This window comes from Mixophyes fleayi, chromosome 5 (genome assembly GCF_038048845.1).
Source record: "Mixophyes fleayi isolate aMixFle1 chromosome 5, aMixFle1.hap1, whole genome shotgun sequence".
NCBI lineage: Eukaryota > Metazoa > Chordata > Amphibia > Anura > Limnodynastidae > Mixophyes > Mixophyes fleayi.
Window position 1 is genome coordinate 230,102,843 of NC_134406.1, and position 21,659 is coordinate 230,124,501.

Consider the following 21,659-nt stretch of genomic DNA (forward strand, 5'->3'; position numbering starts at 1 on the left):
ACAATATTACAGTATTCTGTTTGAATAATTATGTTTTTCATGTTTGGATCACACCATTGAGAATCCTATTGGGGAACACCTGCCCAAAAGATCAAATATAAGTATTTCTTATTTATATATTTGTAATATATATATATATATATATATATATATATATATATATATGGGAGATTGATAGTGTTCTAATCTTAATATGTTCTTGATGTTTAAAAAATTTAATAAGCCAAAAACAGACCTGGTGAATAACGTATAACACATTGAGATTCAAATTACACCAGTATTACCAATTAACAGACCTGGGGCCTAATTCATTAAGATTCTTAACTTGAGAAACTTCTTATTTCAGTCTCCTGGACAAAACCATGTTACAATGCAAGGGGTGCAAATGAGTGTTCTGTTTTGCATATAAGTTAAATACTGACTGTTTTTTCATGTAGCACACAAATACTTGTTAGCTTATTTGTACACAGACATTTAAAGTTGATATTTGTGTGCTACATGAAAAAACAGACAGTATTTAACTTATGTGCAAAACAGAATACTAATTTACACCCCTTGCATTGTAACATGGTTTTGTCCAGGAGACTGAAATAAGAAGTTTCTCAAGTTAAGATCCTTAATGAATCAGGCCCCTAATCTGTTCCTTAAACATGAGGCTTTTTGGATATGGATGATAGAATTGTACTTGATCCTTTTCTCTTACCTTGTTATAAGAGTAATCATGTGTCTAAATACATTTTACAGAAGTATAGATGAATGATATATGAATATTTATAATAGTTTACTTGTCATCAGTATTTCCTGATGTAGCTTTATTTTTAAATACATAGGGGGGGTATTCAATTGTTCGGCTTGACGGCCGAAAAACTCGCGCACTAAAACTATTACCATTAATACGGTAAAATTGCGCTTAAAAACCGTTCATACAGTAATTTACTCTCTGAATTTCAGCTTGCAGCTCAGGGAACTGCGAGCTGAAATTCAGCAAGTAATTATCGTATTAACGGTAATAGTTTTAGAGCGCGAGTATTTCGGCCGTCAAGCCGAACAATTGAATACCCCTCATAGTGTTTGTCTTTGTTTTTTATTTGTCTTTTGTGTATTCTTTGCAATGATGATTGGTGGTATTAAAATGAATATATGGGGTAAATGTATCAAACCTTCTAAAAAGTAAATGTAGGGGTGTTGCCCATATCAACCAATCAGATTATCGCTATCATTTTCTAGAATGTGCTAGATAAGTGACTTGTTAAGCCACGCCTTCTCATGAACTGACTTACATGTTCTGACTCACTAAGAGGTCTATTTGTGACCCATTGCATATTGTTCACATTAATTATTGCAATGATTGCATTTCTTATTGCAATGATAAGAGCGGAATTATCTTCATTTAGCTTAATTTATTAAAATTGATTAGCCAGGACAGGGGCGCCGATAGAAACCTATTAATTTGAAAGGGGTGATACTAAAGGGCTAGGGATGGTAATAAAAGGCTAAGGGCTAGTTTTGGATTATACATTATGCTGAGAGACAGTGTAAGACCATGTAACACCCTATGAGAATGAACAGATTGCTACGGCTGTCTTACCTGGTTTACTGGAGACACTCAGGAATCCACACAGACCCACCCAAGTTGCTCCTCCTGTTCACACAGTCTTTGCTGAGGGGCTGGCGGCCGGATCCGCCTGCTGGTGTTGATCCTGATGGTCTTCAGGAAGCAGAGTAGCTCTATGCCCTGACAAAGGCTCTCTGCCTCGGCTCACTGTTCTTGTCCGTCCGTCGCCTTCTTGCTTCTTTGCTTGAGTGCGACATCTTCTTTTTTTTCCGTCATCTTCCTTCTTCTACTGTTGCTCGCGGCGTCTTCTTCTCCTTCTTCTTTCGCACCATCTGTCCCCCGACATCTGCTCCCATTGAACTTATAACAATGGTGGTACATGCCGGCTTAAGTAGCCAGCAGCGTGCCAATGTCATACGGCCAATCAGGGCTCGCCATGGTGCCAAGCAATGAAGCCCACCAGACGCCGGACTCACTGGTGAGTTCCCAACAACCACAGCAGGAGTATGTGATCTATTTAAGTCTGCATTGTGTTGCCACCAGAGATCTAGGTCTGCATTGTTTTACCATCAAAGATTTGGGTGGTGACCTCAATTATAAAGACTGCAGAGATTTGTGGACTTTGCATTTTAAAGTCACCATAGGTTTGGGGAATAGGGTCTACATTGTTAAGCCACCAGAGAACTGGAGTCTGTATTATAGATATTGGCACTCCAGACTGGTTACTAGCATGCACTGTGGTTCACATAATGGTCAATAAAATGCTCTCTGTTTTCTATGTTGGTCACTCGGGGGGTCTATATATTGTGTATTTTTCAATATAATGGTCTCTGTATTGTATATCAGTCACTTAGATGCACTCTCTTATTTTATATCAATCACCAAGATCATCTCTGTTCTGTATCGTGGTCACTAGCATGCACTCTGTACTGTACAGAGGTCATTAAAATGCTCTATGAATTGTATATCAGTCACTCAAATGTTCTCTGTATTGTATATCAGTCACTTAGATGCACTCCCTTATTTTATATCAATCACCAAGATGACCTCTGTTCTGTATAGTGGCCACTACAATGCTCTCTGTACTGTACAGAGGTCATTAAAATGCTCTATGAATTGTAGATCAGTCACTCAAATGTTCTCTGTATTGTACATTGTTCACTAGGGTGCTCTTTGTATTTTTTTGTCACTGGACTGTTAACTATTTTACATAGCGGTCACTCAAATTCTCTTATTATTGTATATCGGTCACTATGGTTTCTGAATTGTTTATTTGTCACTAAAATGCTTTCTGTATTGAATAGGGGTCACTGCATTATATTCTTGCTATATGGAAACAAGAAATCTCTTTGTATTGTATGAAGGTCACTAGAATAAACTCTATGTTGAATACTGGCGAGATAGCGCTAGGTTGGGTCACATTCTAGCTCTTTAAAATAACAATTTTCCCTATATTTCATTGGCTGTGTTGAACCACACACACATTAAGCAAATCACGTTCACATCATAGTTTTAGCAGAACCCTGGACCTCTTATTTGAGCTTGCACTATCTTGTGTTTGCACTCAAGGCCAAAATTTGCCCACTCATCCCTGAGTTGTTACCCAGATGAACTAATGCATGGGTAAGAAAGTCTCTATCTTACACATGATCCTAACTTACCACACATGAGCCTACACCTAATCTGGATATTTATTAACCATTGGCGCCTGAGAAAATGGTGTAGGTTTGCCTAATGGTAGCGCCAGCCATGATAGGAGTCTATATTTATATTAGTTTTCCAATGCACAAAACACGTCTATTTATTGTTGCTTTATACTTTTCTTTGCATTATTAATATTATTATCAGTAGTAGAAGTGATTTTGTTTCTTTTAATTCTTCATGGTTACTACAGGAATATATACAAGGAGAAAATCCATGATCAAGCCTAATTAATATATTATGTAATTTATATCAATGACATCACAATAGCAACGTGTCATTAATATTGCAATACTGCTTAGGTTTTCAGGAGAGCTCGTGGATAGAATTTCAAAGTAACAATAAGTAATAGGACCCCATTTGCCACAACTACGCCCCATCCTCTTACCTGAGACGGAATAAAAGCAGAAGCATTGCAGCAGGTAAGACATTTCCCAAATACATTTTTTTTTATTTAGCAAAATTACAGGTATAACGATGATTGCATTGTTTAGTCTATAAATATGCCTTTATTCTAGTAATATGTCATCCTATGGTTGTATTGTATTCTTATATGGTACAAAAAGGCTATTGGTGGCTCTCATGTCTTTTTTCCAACTTTGTGGAGTGTAGTTTAAAGTTTAACTTTTTTTTTATAATTCTTGGCATTCATTTTGCATGTGGGGATTGCTTAGTTGTAGTTTGTTGGTTTGCTAATTGTTACTGTAAAATTACTGGTACATTTTTCTTTAGTATATCAGTTACACAGGTGTGTAACTAAATTGAATGAATGACACATCTTAGGGAACATTTCTTCTTTTTTCCCCAATGCATTTTGTTGCCTATTTAGAACATTGGAGCTGCTGGGGTACTGAATGGTGGGGTAGAGAGGCTCCTAGTGCCTGGTTCTTGTGAGTTACCTGTTACCGATGTCTGATGTTCATTAGAAGCTAAGTAGTTTACCTCCCTCATTACTGTCATCGCTGTCATTACCTGTCACCTACTGACTCCCCCATTCATTCTCAGTTTATAGTTATTATAACAATCAAGGTGTTTTATTTGCATCCTCTATTCATATGGATACTTTTGCTACACATGTGCTTTTCACTGCTACTGATTTCGTCATAGCTCTCACAAGAAGAAAATCCTTATCAGAAAGCGTTTTTACATAAAGTGTAAGCCGTTGTACGTTTGTGATTTTACTGGGAGAGATTAGTAAGGCATCAAGGTATTTCTACAACTACATTGACTATTATGTACATGTGTGGCATGATAAATTAACACAATTGCTGGTTTATTTTTTTGCAATGGGGTGCTTTACCTTGGAGTAAGTTGTTCTTTTACAACAGTCATTAAAACCACACATACATGCCAATATGATCCACAGCCAATTAGATTTATGCTCAGGCCTGTAACCAATCTAGTTGATTTCAATCTTATTTTGTTATTAAGTAAAGAGTTCAATTTGAGACCATACACGTGGTGATTTCAGAACGATGGCAGATGAAATCTCCTCGTATGTGACCAGCAGTTTTTTCAGCACATTTATCCTCCCAGAGATGGACAGGGGATAAAATGTGAAAAAAACAAAACATGCTCTATACCAAAAAATAACTAAAATATTTACTTAAATATATCTTTCTCATTATTTTAATTATTAATTTAAATAATGCATTCCTTTTATTTTATTTTTTTTAACTGTATATGATGTTTCCTTTGTTTAAATAAAACAAACATAACAATTAATTTAAGTTTATTGATTCATGTAATGCCTAAATTACTTTGTATCATTTAACAAACCACTTGGGATTTTTTTTGTGCTATCATTATAATCCCCTGTTTTATACACTCTTACGGTCTGAATTGAGCTAAAACACTGCATAATACAAATATTTTATTGTAGGGAAACTGATTACCGTCCTTGATTAATTATGAATGAACAGTGGATTAAGTTTCTTGCAGCCGAAAGCTCCATATGATAGGGACTAGGATATGCCCCCAGTTTACTTGAAGTTACAAAGTAATGTATAACAAGCTATTATTTCATTTGTTATTTAATACTTCAATATCCTCCCATGACTTGGAGTTTTATAAACCTCTTCATGTTCAAGAACAGAAGGCTTTAAAACATCTTGGTGACTTGGACTAGCTATTTATTGGTCTTCATAAAGAAAAGTAGGAAACATTAGGAATAAATTGAATTGATGCTAAAACGTTTAAGCTGTAAGCCAGTTAATAAAACATGAAACAGAAAGGAAATGAATAATGAACTTTATCACCTATAATTGCGATTAGATTTCCCTAAGGCTCATAAGGTTTGAATGGTAGAGTTAGTTTACAGCACAGCAACATATTTCCTGAAGATATCATGCACCACACAAAATTAGAACCTCCCTGTTCACAATTACAAATCAATGTATTCATATAGCCAGGTCTGTTGCAGTATATCTCATTTTGCTGGCACACTAAGTATATCTGTGTTTTTTTAACAGGGAGTACAGTTTGCAATATGGTTTAATACTTTAGACCATTCATTTTTAAACTTATTTAATTTTATTTCATTGTTATGTGCAAACACTTTCATGTATTTAATCAGTTTATATATAGTTTTACAGAGGATAGTTTATAAATTAAAATATGTAAGACTATTTAACAACTAATTAACAACTACACTTGATCTTTAATAAGATATTGACTTGTTAACATTCCCATAGATTGTAAGCTTGCGAGCAGGGCCTTCTCACCTCTCTGTCTATTTTACCCAGTTTATTTATTAGTTTACGTTGTTTGTCCCCAATTGTAAAGCTCTACGGAATATGTTGGCTCTATATAAATAAATGATGATGATGATGTGACTCCATGAAAATCACCCATTATAGGTAACGTGTTTAAACTAGTGACCCGTTGTGTTCTGGTGTATACTTAGTTTGTATGCAGTGCAGCTGTAATTAAATGACTTATTATAGTAAGTTACAATTATATTTTACTATTGTTCATTCTGTTAAGGCTGGTATATGTTGTATTTATTACATATTTTACAGCCTACTTTCATCTTGCATAATGTTGTGAACAATGAAATGAAAAGATAGGACTTGTAACTGCATCCCCACATACCACTATCTATTCTTAACCAATTTTACAAAAAAAACCAACTAATTCTCTTGAAGTTTCCTAGAACATGGTCTTTATTCCCCCTGGAAATTCCCAACATCCGGTCGTGTCAACTCAGCTGTGGTCTGTGGGGGTTGGCCATCCATCGATAAAGGCATTTGGAGATGGGCTGCACTGAGCGGGAGCATAGTGAAGGAGTGTATCCCTGGATTTTCCACAGGGATAGCTCCAATGTGGCTGGATGGAAAACTAGGGAAATAAGACAGTTAATCCAGAGAGAAAGGGCCACGATAAGATAGTGGAACTATGTATATGCTTACACAGGTGTATTCATTATTTCCTAATGACGGACTAGAAATGAATTTGATGGGCGGTCACAACTTGAGTACGAGAAGCAGGATCCATCAATTCACAGTTTTCAGCAAGCCCAGATTTCCTCCTTAATATTGAGGCATTTGCATTGTGCCAGGTATTCTTTTCCATATCAGCCCTCTTCCATGATGAACCAAGTTAATGGTGACATTTTATTCCTCTAACACGCTCCTCCATATTTTATTACCATGCTGCTTTTCATTATAATGTTTTTACCTTTATGGGAAATGTTACAGAGTTCCTGTAGTCTTGAATATGTGTTTATTTAAAGCTTACTCAACAATTTTAGTTATTTCAGATTTAATTTGTAAAAACCACTCTATAGGGAAGGAGAGGTGCAAGAACAGCCACCCCGATTATCAAAGGCCTTCAACTTGGAGATAGGGGTGATTTTCAAAACTGTTCCTCCATGTGAATTTGACCTTAAGTGTTCCACAAAGAATCTCCCTATTCCTACCCCAATCACACCACAGAAAATTATATCACTGGAACTTCGCACCTATGGGAAATGGAATATTCCACCATGAAAATTGATTTGAGTGACATTCGACCACTACTTTGCTCATCTATACTTCTCTTTAATGATAATCTCAAAGTGGCCATTTATCCCAACAGTGGACTTCTAACATTTTGAAATCATGGGCAGTAGTTGCAAAGGAAATATACAATGTCTGTGCTCCAAAGTTAAGATGTAAAATACGACCAGTATAAGGGAGATTGTAGTTCTGTTCCAAGTTAGGGAATGCAAACTTAGAGACAGTACAAAGAGTATGGCTTGCTAGTGCCATTCTATTAATCGGTTGTTATGACTGAGTACAGATTTGAGTAAAGATTTAACATTCCTTTGACATATGTGACATGTGCTATTCAATAAAAAAATGTATTTATTGTTTATGATATCCAAAGAAATGGTGGTATAGGGTCTGATTTTACATGTGCTATTCTAGATCAGGATGTCTGACCAGAGACAGCGTTCTTTGTCCACCTCAGGAGAGGCATTATATCAAACCCTTGGCTTGGAGAAAGGGGCAACTCCTGATGAAATCAAGAAATCTTACAGGTATATTTTTAACTTTCTCATTCCTATGCAATTGAGTTTGCAGGGCTTAAGTATTCGCAACAACGAAAACCAGAAAAATATTTGCAATGATTTTTGTGTATGAATAAAATTTGAATGCAAGCGTTGTATCCTTCTCTTATATACCTCAGACAAAAACTGTAGTTTAATAATGCCCTACACAAACACTCATTGGAGTCTTCTCAGAGGTGGTGCCCCAAACCCCGCTGCTTCTTACATTAGCAGGTAGGAGGTGGAGGAGGTATTTTATGCTCCTCAGACTGGGAGTGTGGCGCTGGGCTGTGACATCATAGTTCAGCGCCATACTCCCAGTATATCACTGACATTGTGGAGAAGACAGCCTCACAGGTTAGAAGTTGCCAGCTGCTTCTCCTCCGCGTCAGCGGCAGTACTCCATGTTGGGGGTGTTTTTAAAACCAGTATGAGTGTCATTATGTCCCTCATTCAGTGTTTAAGGCATCCTTAAATATTGGGGCACTACAATATCACCTAGGTTTCCTAATGGTAGTCCCAACACTAGCACTAAACAACAACAATTCTACATTCTAAAAATGTGTTGTAGGGTGTAACGTGCTTTTAGCAGGGCATCTCTTCAGTATGGAAATATTGTTTGCCCTATGTGCCCAATTATATTTTTTTGGGTGGGGTGGGGGAGGAGGAGCAATGATTTTGGACACGGAGCCATGAACCATGGTGCTAGATAGTTCTTATAGTTTAAGATAACAGGGCCCTACATATTTTGATCCCTTTACACCTACTATATAAATACTACTATATACTGTTCCATAGCACCTACAAATGGAGATTCTGACTTATTTCTATTGACCTAGTTGTTCAAATGGTTAGCTGCTACTGCTAATGAACTTGTGGCCTCATTGGATGGTGAAATTCCTCAATATGAGAGAATAACTCCTGTCTCTTCATGGTCCTCTCAATAGAAAACACAGTTCTGCATTTTACATAGTAATATATATTTTTGCATTCTTTGTATTTTCCCTTTTTTTGACAAGCCTATATCTGTTCTGTTTGCAATACTATTTTTTATATCAATATATATGACGTTCATATGCAATGTTTTAATATGTATTTATTTTATTGTGTGACTGAAGACAAAGTTTTATCCCCTGCTTATTGTAAAAAAGAAAAGAAAAGACATTGATAAAAGTTAAAGTGCTACTGTGCATTTTTAAATCATGGATACATTTTAAAAGATTGCCTTGGAAAGTCAATATTCTTCATAATTGTGATAATATAATCTTAGGGAAGATATGTGGTACAGTTCAAACATTGATCGTTATGAATGTAATGATCCTGAGCTGCAGTGGCTGACTGTGGCACAGCAACAAAATAATACAATATTGTACAGTTATTGGAACCAAGAATTGTGCCTAACAGGCTGTAGAATAACAGTGATATGTACACATATACTGTTGTTATTTGCCCTCTCCAAAGCATTGGAACATAATAGTGTATGATATGATATGTTTTGGAACAACACGTTGGTTATTCATTTATTCATGGTGCTCTTTGCTGGACCATTTTCTACTACTGTACATAACATAAGTATCATCAATTCCTCATTTATATTAATAATGTTAGCAATATAGAAATGTACACATATTAGTACTTCTGATTAATGCCTGTGTATTCCACCGCAGGTTTTCACATAAGTCTAATTTGCAAATTTATATTCCTTAGTTGTTTGAAAATCTAAGATTTGTATTGAAAACCAATTAGAATAGAAATGACACATGGCAGACAGACCCTGCTTAGATTACATATTGTTGGATAACAAATCCATAGAGTATATAAATCACTCTCCCATAATTTGCTTTATTTTTTTCAGTTTTAAAACTGAGACAATAATTTTCTGAACTGGTATTGGGCTTATTCTTATGCGTATTTCTAAAATGGTCCCACTAGCCGGTGTTTGAAGTTGGATTTAAAAACATGGGGCCTGATGTAAAATTGAACGCAACTTGGAGGTAATTCGCGGCCCAATAATACATATGCAAAAATAGCGTATTTCAGCCCATACGTGGAGTCGGAAGCATCTCAAAATGCGTTCTGCTCTGCATCTGTAGCGCATGCATGTAGACATTTATTTTTATAGGGAAAACCTATTGCTATTCGGCTTCATACAATACAACAGGTATAACCTTCCTTTTCATGTATGCATCAAACTACCAAAAACATTTTTTCGTTAAACACACACACAAAATCCTCTATTACATGCACTATCATTGGTGACAGCACCCAGCCGCTTCAGAGGCGAAATTGCAATCAGCCAATCAGAAGTGGCAATCAAGTGTGGATGCGTACAACTCATAGGTATAGGTACTTCACTTCAAAATCATGAATTCCTGGCTCTAAAGGACCATAATGGAGGTGCATGTATGAAAGTAGTTGAAATCATTTGCGATAATCATTTAGAATGCCATACCTGTAAAGCAGGGTAAATAGGACATTATCATTTCCTCACCCATCGTGCCTCAGTAGGGAAGAAAGTGAAGCTTAGTGACAACAGGTAGATCCTTTCAGTGACATTGTGACATAATATTTAGGAAAAATAAGTAGCACTTGCAACAGAAAACTGTCACTAATATGGCACTTGCCCTATGCCTGGTCAGACCTTCTATTTATGGGTCATTTATGAAAACTGTGCAGCTTTTCTGTTTTCGTGCGATTTTCCTGTTAGGGGTTCTGATTTTGTTTAGCGCTCAACCTAAAAGTAACCAGACTATATATATATATATATATATATATATACACATATATATATATATATATATATATATATATACACACACATATACACATATATATATATATTTATATATATATATATATATATATATATATATATATATATATATATATACACATACACACACTAGCTGAAGTACCCGGCCGGGTTCAAATCTTCGTTATTAAGTTATCAATGAGTTTGATGTAACTGTCAACATTTTAAAAATAATTAGCAGCTTAGCAGCTCTTCCAACACACCTATGAGGTAGCTGTTGAGTGTTTTTACATTAAATATCATCCAAATCCATTCAGTGGAAGACCTAAAACAGGCTCACCGGGTCAGAGTTCTGGCCAGCATAGTTCAATGTGAAGTCCGACCGAGACCTGAACCCCCTTGTATGTCTTCTGGGATCCAATGTTACCAGTCTGTGAAGTTTTCATCCAAATCCATCCAGTGGTAGGCTCAGAATAGGCTCCCTGGGTGAAAATTCAGGCCAGCATACACCAATGGGAGGTCTGACTGGGACCTTAACCCTCCTAAAACCTGGCCCGGATCCTACTGGACCAGCTCATGTTGGTTTCATCCCAATCAGTGCAGGGATGTCCAAAGGCATAACCGGACTGACAAACAAACCATATCCATCCAGTGGAAGGCCCAAGACAGCCATGTGCAATTGAATTTGAAAGTCCACATGGTTGGTTGTTGGCTGTTCAACTGGAGATTAAATGGGGATGTTATTCATTGGCATTTGAATAAGAGTGATCATCTTCCACAATGGTAATCATCACCCTCGCCATCATTGAAGATGTCTACATCAATTACATTTTCCATTCAATATAGAAGATACACCAAGTAGGTACTCGTTAGGCAGCATGTTTAAAAAATTAGAGAGGGTGAGCAGCAAATACATTGGAGAGGGTCAGCAGCAAATACATTGGAGAGGCGACAGCAGTGGCAGTATCAGAGCTCATTAGATGGACAGCATTGACATCAGTAGACATTCTTTAACAGATGATGAAACAACACCCAGGTGTAATACATACATGTGTTCGACAGCTACAGGATTGACATAATGTGATTGGTGGGCAGCATAATAGACAGGATTATAAAGTTGAAAATATAATGACATTAACAGTAGTATTAATTAAATTGTAGAAATGTAGACAGTATTTACAGTATTAGGTTGACAATTCAAATGCAGACAGTATTATGCCTAACACAATCCCGGTCCCTATTCCTAACTCTGTCTCTAGACCTGTCCCTATGCCTAACCCATCCCTAACCCTGTCCTTAACCATATCCCTAGTCCTATCCCTAACCCTATAATAATAGTGTCAACATTTCAATTGTCTACCTAATCATACTGTCCACTATGTGAATTGGCGACCTAATAATACTGTTGACCCTGGAATTTTTGACTGTTACATAAGCTGATAGACCAAGGCCAAAATGTAAAATAGTGTAAGATGGAATTGTCCTTTGGCCCACCCAGCCACCCATATGTTAAAAAGGACATGCACATAGTTTAACTAACCAAGCACTTCAGCGACAGAGGCTGCCACTTTTGTGGCTGAAGTGCTTGGTTTGTTTGGGTCCCCAAAAAAGAGAAAATAAAAACAAAAGAGAACATTATGGTTGAAGGTTGATGAACTGGACAGAATAGATAGCAGTTTAATTATATTTTTTACCGATTCTAATGGTCATTTGGCTAAAAGTGGTCATCTTCCTCTATTTTGATGACCATGTTGTCACCCTCATCCTCATCACTGATGTCATGATCATAATTATTAAGCAATATTAATTAATCTCCACTGTAATCTATACATTCTGTTGGTAATTGAGGGCAAGAACGGTATTCTTCATACAGGATGATGATTATCATACTTATTTACTCTTGCAGATGCTTGCTTCACAGACATTTGTCTAAAATTATGCTTAGTCATCTTGCTTCCCTTCTGTGTTGATGTATAACCCCCAGCAGCAATAGTTGTAGTGTGTAAGGATGTTTCTCCGGAATCATGGATTGCATTTAAGGGAGTCATTTGGAATTTCAAAGTTGCAGAACTACATACTAATAATGAAGAGGTTGATTATGAAGGTGTTGATGCCAGTGAGGATTGCAACTGTCTATCCATTCGGCTGCTAGCTGATGCTGGGCAGCTGGCTACTGTACACAATTTGCCACTTTTGGAAACAGGACTTGAATGAACTTACTTCAAATGACGTATGAAGGAGGAGGTGCCTAGATGATCAACGTTCCTACCTCTACCTATTTTGAAATAACAAAGGGCACAGATGCCATGACAAATGTTGTCTGGGTTTAGATAAAAATATTTCCAAATAAAAGAGGTTCTTTTTTCCTCTTCTGCCCTGGCATAATCATGCGCTTATCATGGGCATCTGGTGGTGGTAACACTGGTGACTGCCTTACTTCAACACAATCATCATTATCCTACTTATTATCTCATTGTCAGAAAGCACCCTAAGAGTTGAGTTATCAGAACCTGTTGTTGACGAGAGCTTCACCTATATCAACCCTCTTTCCTATAGAACCAGATATGTTCACTGGTACTCGGTTGTCCCCAGGACGTATTCTCGAGCAGTGATAACTCAACTCCGGTAGGTAGGCGCCACAGAGGACTTGACAGTGGAATGCTGAGCAGAGATCCGATACCTATGGTAGCTAGGATGCAGGATACTCCTGAACCAGATTAAGCAGGAACACAGAGAAGCAACAGGATGCAATACCAACCTCCACCAGCATAACAGGTTGGCAGTGTGGAGTAGAGGATGGTGTATTATCAGCTGTGGCCTTTGTGAGATGGAGCTAGAGAGCAGCACAGTGTCAGGGAATATGCCGGAGCAAGATAGAGCAGTAAATCTGTACTGTGAAACACTGCTGACACAGGTGAGTCTGATGGAAAGAATAGCTGGCACCATGATCGTGTGGCTGGGAGGTGATCTCTCAGACGAAAAGGCAGAGTTCGAATCCAGGCAGAGGTCAGGGCCATGAGCAAACAAGCAAGGTCAGAATACAGGCAGAGGTCAGGGTCACGAGCAAACAAGCAAGGTCGGTATCCAGGCAGAGGGCACAACAGGTTACAATCAGGTAATCAGGCAGACTATTTACAGACACAGGAGCACGGCGAAGCAAGCATGTGAACGCTGTAACCGGCAAAGGCAGAGTGGAGCTGACAAGTATTTAAACCAGTAGTAGCCAATCAGGGCAGATGTCAGATTGAGCTGCAGGTGTGAGGGGTTCAGGTGATCACACTCAAGCTGAGAACAACACTGCAGCAGCCAAAAAGAATGCAGCAGTTACCTGCTGTTCCTAACACTCGTTCATGTCTAACATATTAATTTTCAGATCCACAATTACCCCCCTCATCCTCTTACACATTTGCAGCTTCCATTGTAGCCTCCTCAATTTCTATGGATAAATCATCATCATCACTAATAACACTACTACCCATCCTCGCATTTCCAAATGGTTGAGGACTTTTCAAAGGAGGCTGCTCTATTATAACAGTGTCTGAATCTGAAACTTCAGACTCACATGTAGTATGTGTGTAGTACTCATGGAAACCCTTCTAAGACTCTCCTCAGGATTCTGGGAGTGCACAAGTTGTTCTTCGACCTCAGCGTTATTCTCAGGCACTGATTTGTCTGTTTTGGATAAAAACGTGTCTGTTTTGAAAGAGTCCATGGGACTTGATCCATGACCTTGTTGGCTTGAAGAGTGTGGTGCTGTCTGGTAAGCCAGAGTGGAAGCTGTTTATATTAGCACTTGTTTTAAAGAATTTGTACCTTGTGAGTTTTCCTGGAGCATGCTCAGTTCAGCCTGCTGTCGACTTCCGGTCTGTGGTCAATTCTATACATTCTGGAGGTAGATATATTATTCTGCCTATATTTCATATTCCTGCCTTTCACTCTAACTGATGGCCCGTGTACCAACTCCTGACTTTGTAAGACAACTCTCCTGGCTCAGACATCCGTTGCGTGTACGAGTGCCCAATTTGGTTTTGAATCTTTGGCTACCTCCCTTATTACCTCTCAGGTTTCCCCTTTGTTCTCCAGCTACTGTCTTTCATTCCTGCCCATTTTCCAACAGCAGTGGTTTAGTGACACTGTTTAAAACCCCAATGATGTTGGGTGCAAGATGAAAGAGGGAAGGTGTTTCATACACTGCAGCCTGCTGCATTTATAATGGAATCCTATGGAAACTGTTGTAATCAGAGAGGAGCTGTTAGAAATGATCCAACAGTGTGTTTCTAACCACAAAACCAACCAAGTAAGTAATTTTACACATAAAATAACCTTTTGGGTACAAGGTGTTGAATTATATATTATTTTTTAAAAGTGACTTAGCTTTTGATACAAAATAAAGCATGGCCATTAGAATATATGTAATCTTTATGGTGACATGATAAGATATGTATATTAGTAAATTCAATTTTATGGTATAGTTTGTAATGTAATACAGATATTTGGATATATAGAACAGGGTGTTTGCACTGCTGGAATCGAGTGATATGCAGATAAAAAATTATACATCTGCTATATGCAATTGTTTAGTTCAGATAGCCTTAGTAGCAATCTTGTCAAATAGAAAGGAAGAGACGCACAGGCTTCTGATTGAAAAACAACTTGAACCTCACTTAGATGGAACTGCTTGTATAAATGATAATGTCAATTATTTTTTTAGAATAATAAAGGTCATTTGAATAAAGTCGTAATACACAGAATGCCAAAGTGTCTTCATTTATTGTAAAGAAAAAAAAACAGTTCCTTGTTATTAATAAGTAATTTTTAAGAGCTGCAACTTTCTTTACTTCTAGTATTACACATACAGGGGTGAACATTTAGAATGATCCGTTTTCCTGCATTAGAATCTAATATGCAACCTGATTTTGAAGTCCTCAAAAGAAAGAGTTATCACTGCATGTAAGGTTGGAAAGGGTTACTGCACAAATTCCAGTTATACAAGGTTAACACAATCCATGATCAAGGTAGAGAGAAATCTAACAATAAATCATAGTCCAGCAGTTCACAAAGAACCACCATAATAAGGGTAAAAAGTAAGAATTTGCAGCACTCATTTGCATTGTCAGATATGAGACAAGTAGAAAAATAAATGAGTGTGGTATATAGGTGAGATACAAGGTGGAAACCTTTGTTCCCAGTCTATCTTAGGCTTGCCAATGATCACCTTGATTTTTCAGACTGGAAAAGTTGTTCTGCAGAAATTTAAGAAAGAAGTGAAGCTTTTTGGTATATATTAGAAAAAGAACCATGTCATACTAACAAAACAACCTCTTCTCAGCCATAAGAAATGGTGGTGTGGGTATCATGTTTGGGTCTGCTTTGTACTCTCAGGACATGAAGGAGGAGTGCAGAAGGTAAGTGGGAGACCATGTGTGAGGATGGAGGATGGTGGCACTGGGGTTGTGAATGCAACCATCAGCTGGAAAGAGGACTTTATATTCAGAGCTGTCTCTTTTGGGAAATTACGTAGTCTGAGAAGTGTCCACCATATGCACCGCTGTGATCACTTGTGCACATTTGGTGGTCCTTTGGTGGTCCTTTGGTGGACCTTTGGTGGTCTTTTGGTGGTCCTTTGAGGATCAGGATGTACAACTTATTTTTGCATCCCATCAGCAAAGAAGAAAGGGATCCAAGTAAAAGTACCAAGGAATATCATCACTGCTTTTTCTTCACAAGCTAACATTTCCTTTAATGTTAAAATAGTGTTGCAGAGATCACAGCTGAATACTTTAGGTGGGAAGGAGTAATTTTTTTTTTTTTTTCTTATTCCAACATGTGTTGAGTCAGGAGCGCAATAAATCCTTCAGGCTGTCATATGCTGGTGATAACCATAGTTAAGTGGATTTGACTAACTATAATGTGCCCTTACCCACCAGAAGAATAGCGGGATTGTGTGTACACAGCACAACTGTCAGACTTTTGGTATAGGAGAGACTTTCTTACCACCCTACTGAGCGGACAGATCAGTTGTCAGTACTGTTATGCTCCATATACTGTATCTTTGGACAGTCCACCAAATAATATTTACAAGTTAGGTTTCCTAATATAAATGTTTACAAAGCTCTTGTTGAAAAAGGTGTTGTCTTAACCCAAGTAGAGCTCTGAACCAATCGTTTATCCAATATATTACCTGCATTGCATTGCTTGTATAAGCAGATAATACTGCAGCAGGGATTAGTATAATAAGAACCAATCTGCAAAGCAATCGCATGATTGTTCAAGGTGCAGCATGAAGATTGAGTCACTAATTGCAATTCATATATCCTATATCCTATATCCTATATCCTATTTGAAGATGGATGATGAGTGATCGTAATAGTCTAATGCCTTGGTTCTCTGTTCGTTTAACATTATATCTTTTAAATACCAGAAAATCTGTAATGCAATAATATAATCACTGAAACATAGCATACTTCTGCCTATGGTGTAACTTCTACTTACTATACAAATATGTTGCTCTCGTTATTAATGCCACTGGTGTAAAATAGTAACACTAGAAATGTGCTGATCATTCAGCTAGTGATTATAAGCATCCATCTTGTGACATTCATTTGAAGCAGCCTCTGAAATCAACACAATCATTTACATATATTGAGATATGTGATAGATTGGTGATCTAAATAAAGTTTCAACCATTTGAAAAGCTGTTGCATGCAAACCCATTCATTACAATTCTGTCATGCAGAAGGTTTTAGCTTAAAGTTAGTATCTACATTTTCATAAATAAATTTATAGAACGCTATCATTATTCTCTTACACATGATTAAACCCTACATTTGCATTAAGGGACATGATTAGTAGCGTGCGCTGTTATAATATAAGGCAAATTAAATTACCTGTAGTCGTGCATGATTCCAACTAACATCACCATTTATTGTGAACACAGCAAATACAAAGAGTGCATCACTCTTCTGAATGGACTCAATAAAACAATGTGTCTTTAAGTGATTCTATTATGGTTGCATGGTGTACTGTAGACTCAAATATGCCTTGTGAATTTATTTTGACCTGTTAATTCATTTTTGACCTTTTAGTTTATGCCCTAATTAGTAGAATAATGTAGCATGGATCCAGCCTGCCTAAATTACCTGAACCACAACACCTTGTACCAAATCAGCAGTAGTCAACTAGATTCAATACTTATTTACAAATCAGAGACATTAAGGGCACTGCGCATATGTTTATGTAAATGTGCCTCATTGACTTTTGTGTCTGTGCAGACGCTTTGCTCAACCGTTGGTGGGAATGCAGTCAGTGATGTACACAGTAGCAAAAGTAAAAGCCGAGAGTGCCCCCCCTAAATGTGCAACTACCGTGTATCTTGTTGTAAAATATTGTTTTTCCATTTGGTCATATAATCCAGTATTCATCATTCCCTACCCCCTTTCTGCTTAGCTTCAATCCTTCTGAAGGAATAAAATGTTTGCACCCAGGGCCTGATTAAGGGTTCCGGCTGCCCCAGGCTAATACGGCTGCAGCGCCCCCCGAGTATATAGGTGTATTGGAATACCCCTGAATATGAATGTTCAGGTGTATTCTCCAGCATTCAAATTTAGACAGATTGTGCCATTGTCTCTTACCTGTCCTTGCTCTTCTCTCTTGCAGCTTTGTTATCCTCTCGCTGGCTTCTGGAAAGTTGGCATCCTGTTTTGAAAATGCAAAGCTTTATTATAATGCAAAAGGTTAACAAATCCTGAATGATTAGGCCCTTTAGTTAAAACAAAACACTCCATTATGGCCAGCTAAAAGTACCCCATATATAAGCAATATCTGAACATTTGTGGTCAATCAAATACAAACCTCTACCAGCCCCATCTCACTAATATTTAGTATTCTAGTGATTGCTGAGAGCACAGAGAGCATCCATGTAACTGCCACACAATCATGAGATTATGCTCCCCAAAGCTGCTCTATTTTAAAATACCCCCTACAACCATTTTCACTACCCCCCTGCAGCCATTTTCCTTACCCCCTCCTGCAGCCATTGCCCCCTGCAGCCATTTTCATTACCTCACACACTGCACCATTTTCCTTAACCCCCCCTTCCTTTCCTCCCAACCTGCATCCTTTCCCCCATCCTTGCAGCCATTTTCCTCACCTTTCCCCCCCGCAGCCATTTTCCTTAACCCCTGCAGCCATTTTCCTTACCTCCCACCTGCAGCTATTTTCCTCACTTCCCACATCTACAGCCATTTTCCTTACCTCCACCTGCAGTTACCCCCCCCCCAGTCACATCAAAATCCCCCCAGCCACATATATCAGCCCCCCTCTTCTGCCCTCCTTCACACATATCAACCTCTCTCCCTCCCTATAGATTTGTATAACAGCCCCCCCTCTCCCATCCTATAGATTTGTATGACAAACCCCCCTCTCCCTCCCTATAGATTTGTATGACAGCCCCCCCTCTCCCTCCCTATAGATTTGTATGGAAGCCCCCCTCTCCCTCCCTATAGATTTGCATGGCAGCCCCCCCCCCCCCCTCCCTCCCTATAGATTTGTATGACAGCCCCCCCTCTCCCTCCCTATAGATTTGCATGGCAGTCCACCTCACTTACCTGCAGTTGTACATGCCAGCGTCGCTGCTCAGATCAGCAGACAGGAAGTGAAGACTTCCTGCTTCCTGTCTGCTGCACAGTATTGTGGGTGCCTATACAGCTACAGGCAGCCTAGCGATTGGCTGCTTGTTGCTAACCACTGACCACCAATGACTTATGACAATTAATTAATTTAAAACTAATTTATGTGAAAAGAATCCGGCACACGCATACACAGAAGGATCCTGCACCAGCCTGGTGAGCTATAAGACTCCTCTTACTGCTGCCAGACAGTATCACCAGTAAGCTGAGCAGAGATTGAACATCTTCAATATTGCCCAATATTAATAGGGACTTTGGTCTTGTTCTTCTTAAAATATTTATGAACTGAAATATTAATTTCAGCTCAAACCTTCCTCGGATCAGATGAGTATAACCTTTATATTAGAATGCAGAAAAAGAAACACAATTTATCAGAAGCACCACAGAAACTTTATTTCTATTTTTCTATTCTGTATGTAAATGAAACTGCTATTATATAACATATGCAGTATCCAACCAACTTATTTTAAAGACAGATGGTTTTATAAATATGACCACCAACATGAATATGCACAATTCATGCACATCCTATAGTCCCCAAGCGCTTTAAGAAGTATAACAAATATATAACATGATATGTTAGAAATATTAAAACACTTCAATCAGAATGTAAGCTGTATTACAGCCGTGATTATGGACAGGTGTTGCCTGGATATGTACTCTGCTATCACTGTGTTTTAAAGATATACATTAGATGAAGAAAATGTGTTTTAACTTTTTCAACAAATCGGTTTCTGGGGTTCTGGCTTTTTTTCTGATCCTAAGTTGTATTAGCCTCATATTATGCAAAGAAATTAAAACGTTAAATCTCTCAAGATTTTATTTTGGAAAAGCAATCATCCTTTCTCCAAGCTACTAAACAGAAATGTGTAGAGGAAGGATTTCAGCAGATGACATTGTTTTCTTTGCCAGAAGTCTTGCAACCATCGCCTACACACAGTGGAGGCAGTTATTTTATAGACTGATCCGTATTCATGACAATGCAGCCTATCAGTTTACTAGGAACCAGTGACACTTCATTCTTCTTGCCTCAACTCCGTCCATCATGCCTCAGTGATATCGCTGGTTTCTTGTGAATTTATAGGTTTCATGCTCATGGGTATTGATTCAGTCTAGTGAGTCCACAAAATGTCTGTCTCTATTGTGGGCAGACGAATGGTTAACTCTAATGCTGGGATTGTGTAGTTTATATCTTGTACCAAACAATCTCTATCTTGAAAACTTAACATATATGAATACTTAAATGCATCTAAAAGTTGAGTACTGAAAATGGACAAGTTACACAAAGGGTTATATAAAAGCCATACATCAAGGGCATGATTTAGAGTGGGACATAGATCTGCTTTGATTTATTGCACGTGTGCTAAAACAAAGTGGAATTTTGAGTTACACGTAACTTGGACTTGCCATGGCAATTAATACAAAGTTGTCAAATAAAAATGGCACATACATGGCTAAAATACTGTTACAAGCTTGCTCATATAAAGCGCATAATATTGTATAAAAAAAACACTTGCATCTAACGTTTGATGTCCAACTGTAATTTACTCCAAAAAATGCCCATTGTCATATTGTAGAGAGAAGGGTCACAGGGTGGAACGAGGCCTCAGAATTGGGTGCGAGCAAGCATTTCCAAGATCCCCTCACCTTCGGGGCTTGGTCGCTGCCACACCCCTATATTCCACCTACAGTTCCACCTCTGGCTCTTGCTCTGCCCAAGGCACAGTCTGTTAATGTAATGTGTGTGTGGGCACAGTCTGTTAATGTAGTGTGTGTGTGTGTGGGCACAGTCTGTTAATGTAGTGTGTGTGTGTGTGTGGGCACAGTCTGTTAATGTAGTGTGTGTGTGTGTGTGGACACAGTCTGTTTATGTTGTGTGTGTGTGTGTCTGTGTGGGCACAGTCTGTTAATTTAGTGTGTGTGTGTGTGTGGGCACAGTCTGTTAATGTAGTCTGTGTGTGTGTATGGGCACAGTCTGTTAATGTAGTGTGTGTGCGTGTGTGTGTGGGCACAGTCTGTTAATGTAGTGTGTGTGTGTGTGTGTGTGTGTGTGTGTGTGTGTGGGCACAGTCTGTTAATGTAGTCTGTGTGTGTGTATGGGCACAGTCTGTTAATGTAGTGTGTGTGCGTGTGTATATGTGGGCACAGTCTGTTAATGTAGTGTGTGTGTGTGTGGGCACAGTCTGTTAATGTAGTCTGTGTGTGTGTATGGGCACAGTCTGTTAATGTAGTGTGTGTGCGTGTGTGTGTGGGCACACTCTGTTAATGTAGTGTGTGTGTGTGTGTGTGTGTGTGTGGGCACAGTCTGTTAATGTAGTCTGTGTGTGTGTATGGGCACAGTCTGTTAATGTAGTCTGTGTGTGTGTGTATATGTGGGCACAGTCTGTTAATGTTGTGTGTGTCTGTGTGGGCACAGTCTGTTAATTTAGTGTG

The 21,659-nt window shown here is 38.3% G+C and overlaps 1 protein-coding gene across 1 annotated transcript in view; it reads left to right on the top strand.

The window, feature by feature from the left end:
• Positions 1–7,671: 7,671 nt before the first annotated feature.
• Positions 7,672–21,659, top strand: part of DNAJC5B (DnaJ heat shock protein family (Hsp40) member C5 beta) — a 31,946-nt gene continuing 17,958 nt past the window's right edge. The window contains exon 1 of the mRNA XM_075211376.1: positions 7,672–7,778. Within this exon, the coding sequence (XP_075067477.1) occupies positions 7,672–7,778 (107 nt within the window). The remainder of the gene's footprint in view (positions 7,779–21,659) is intronic.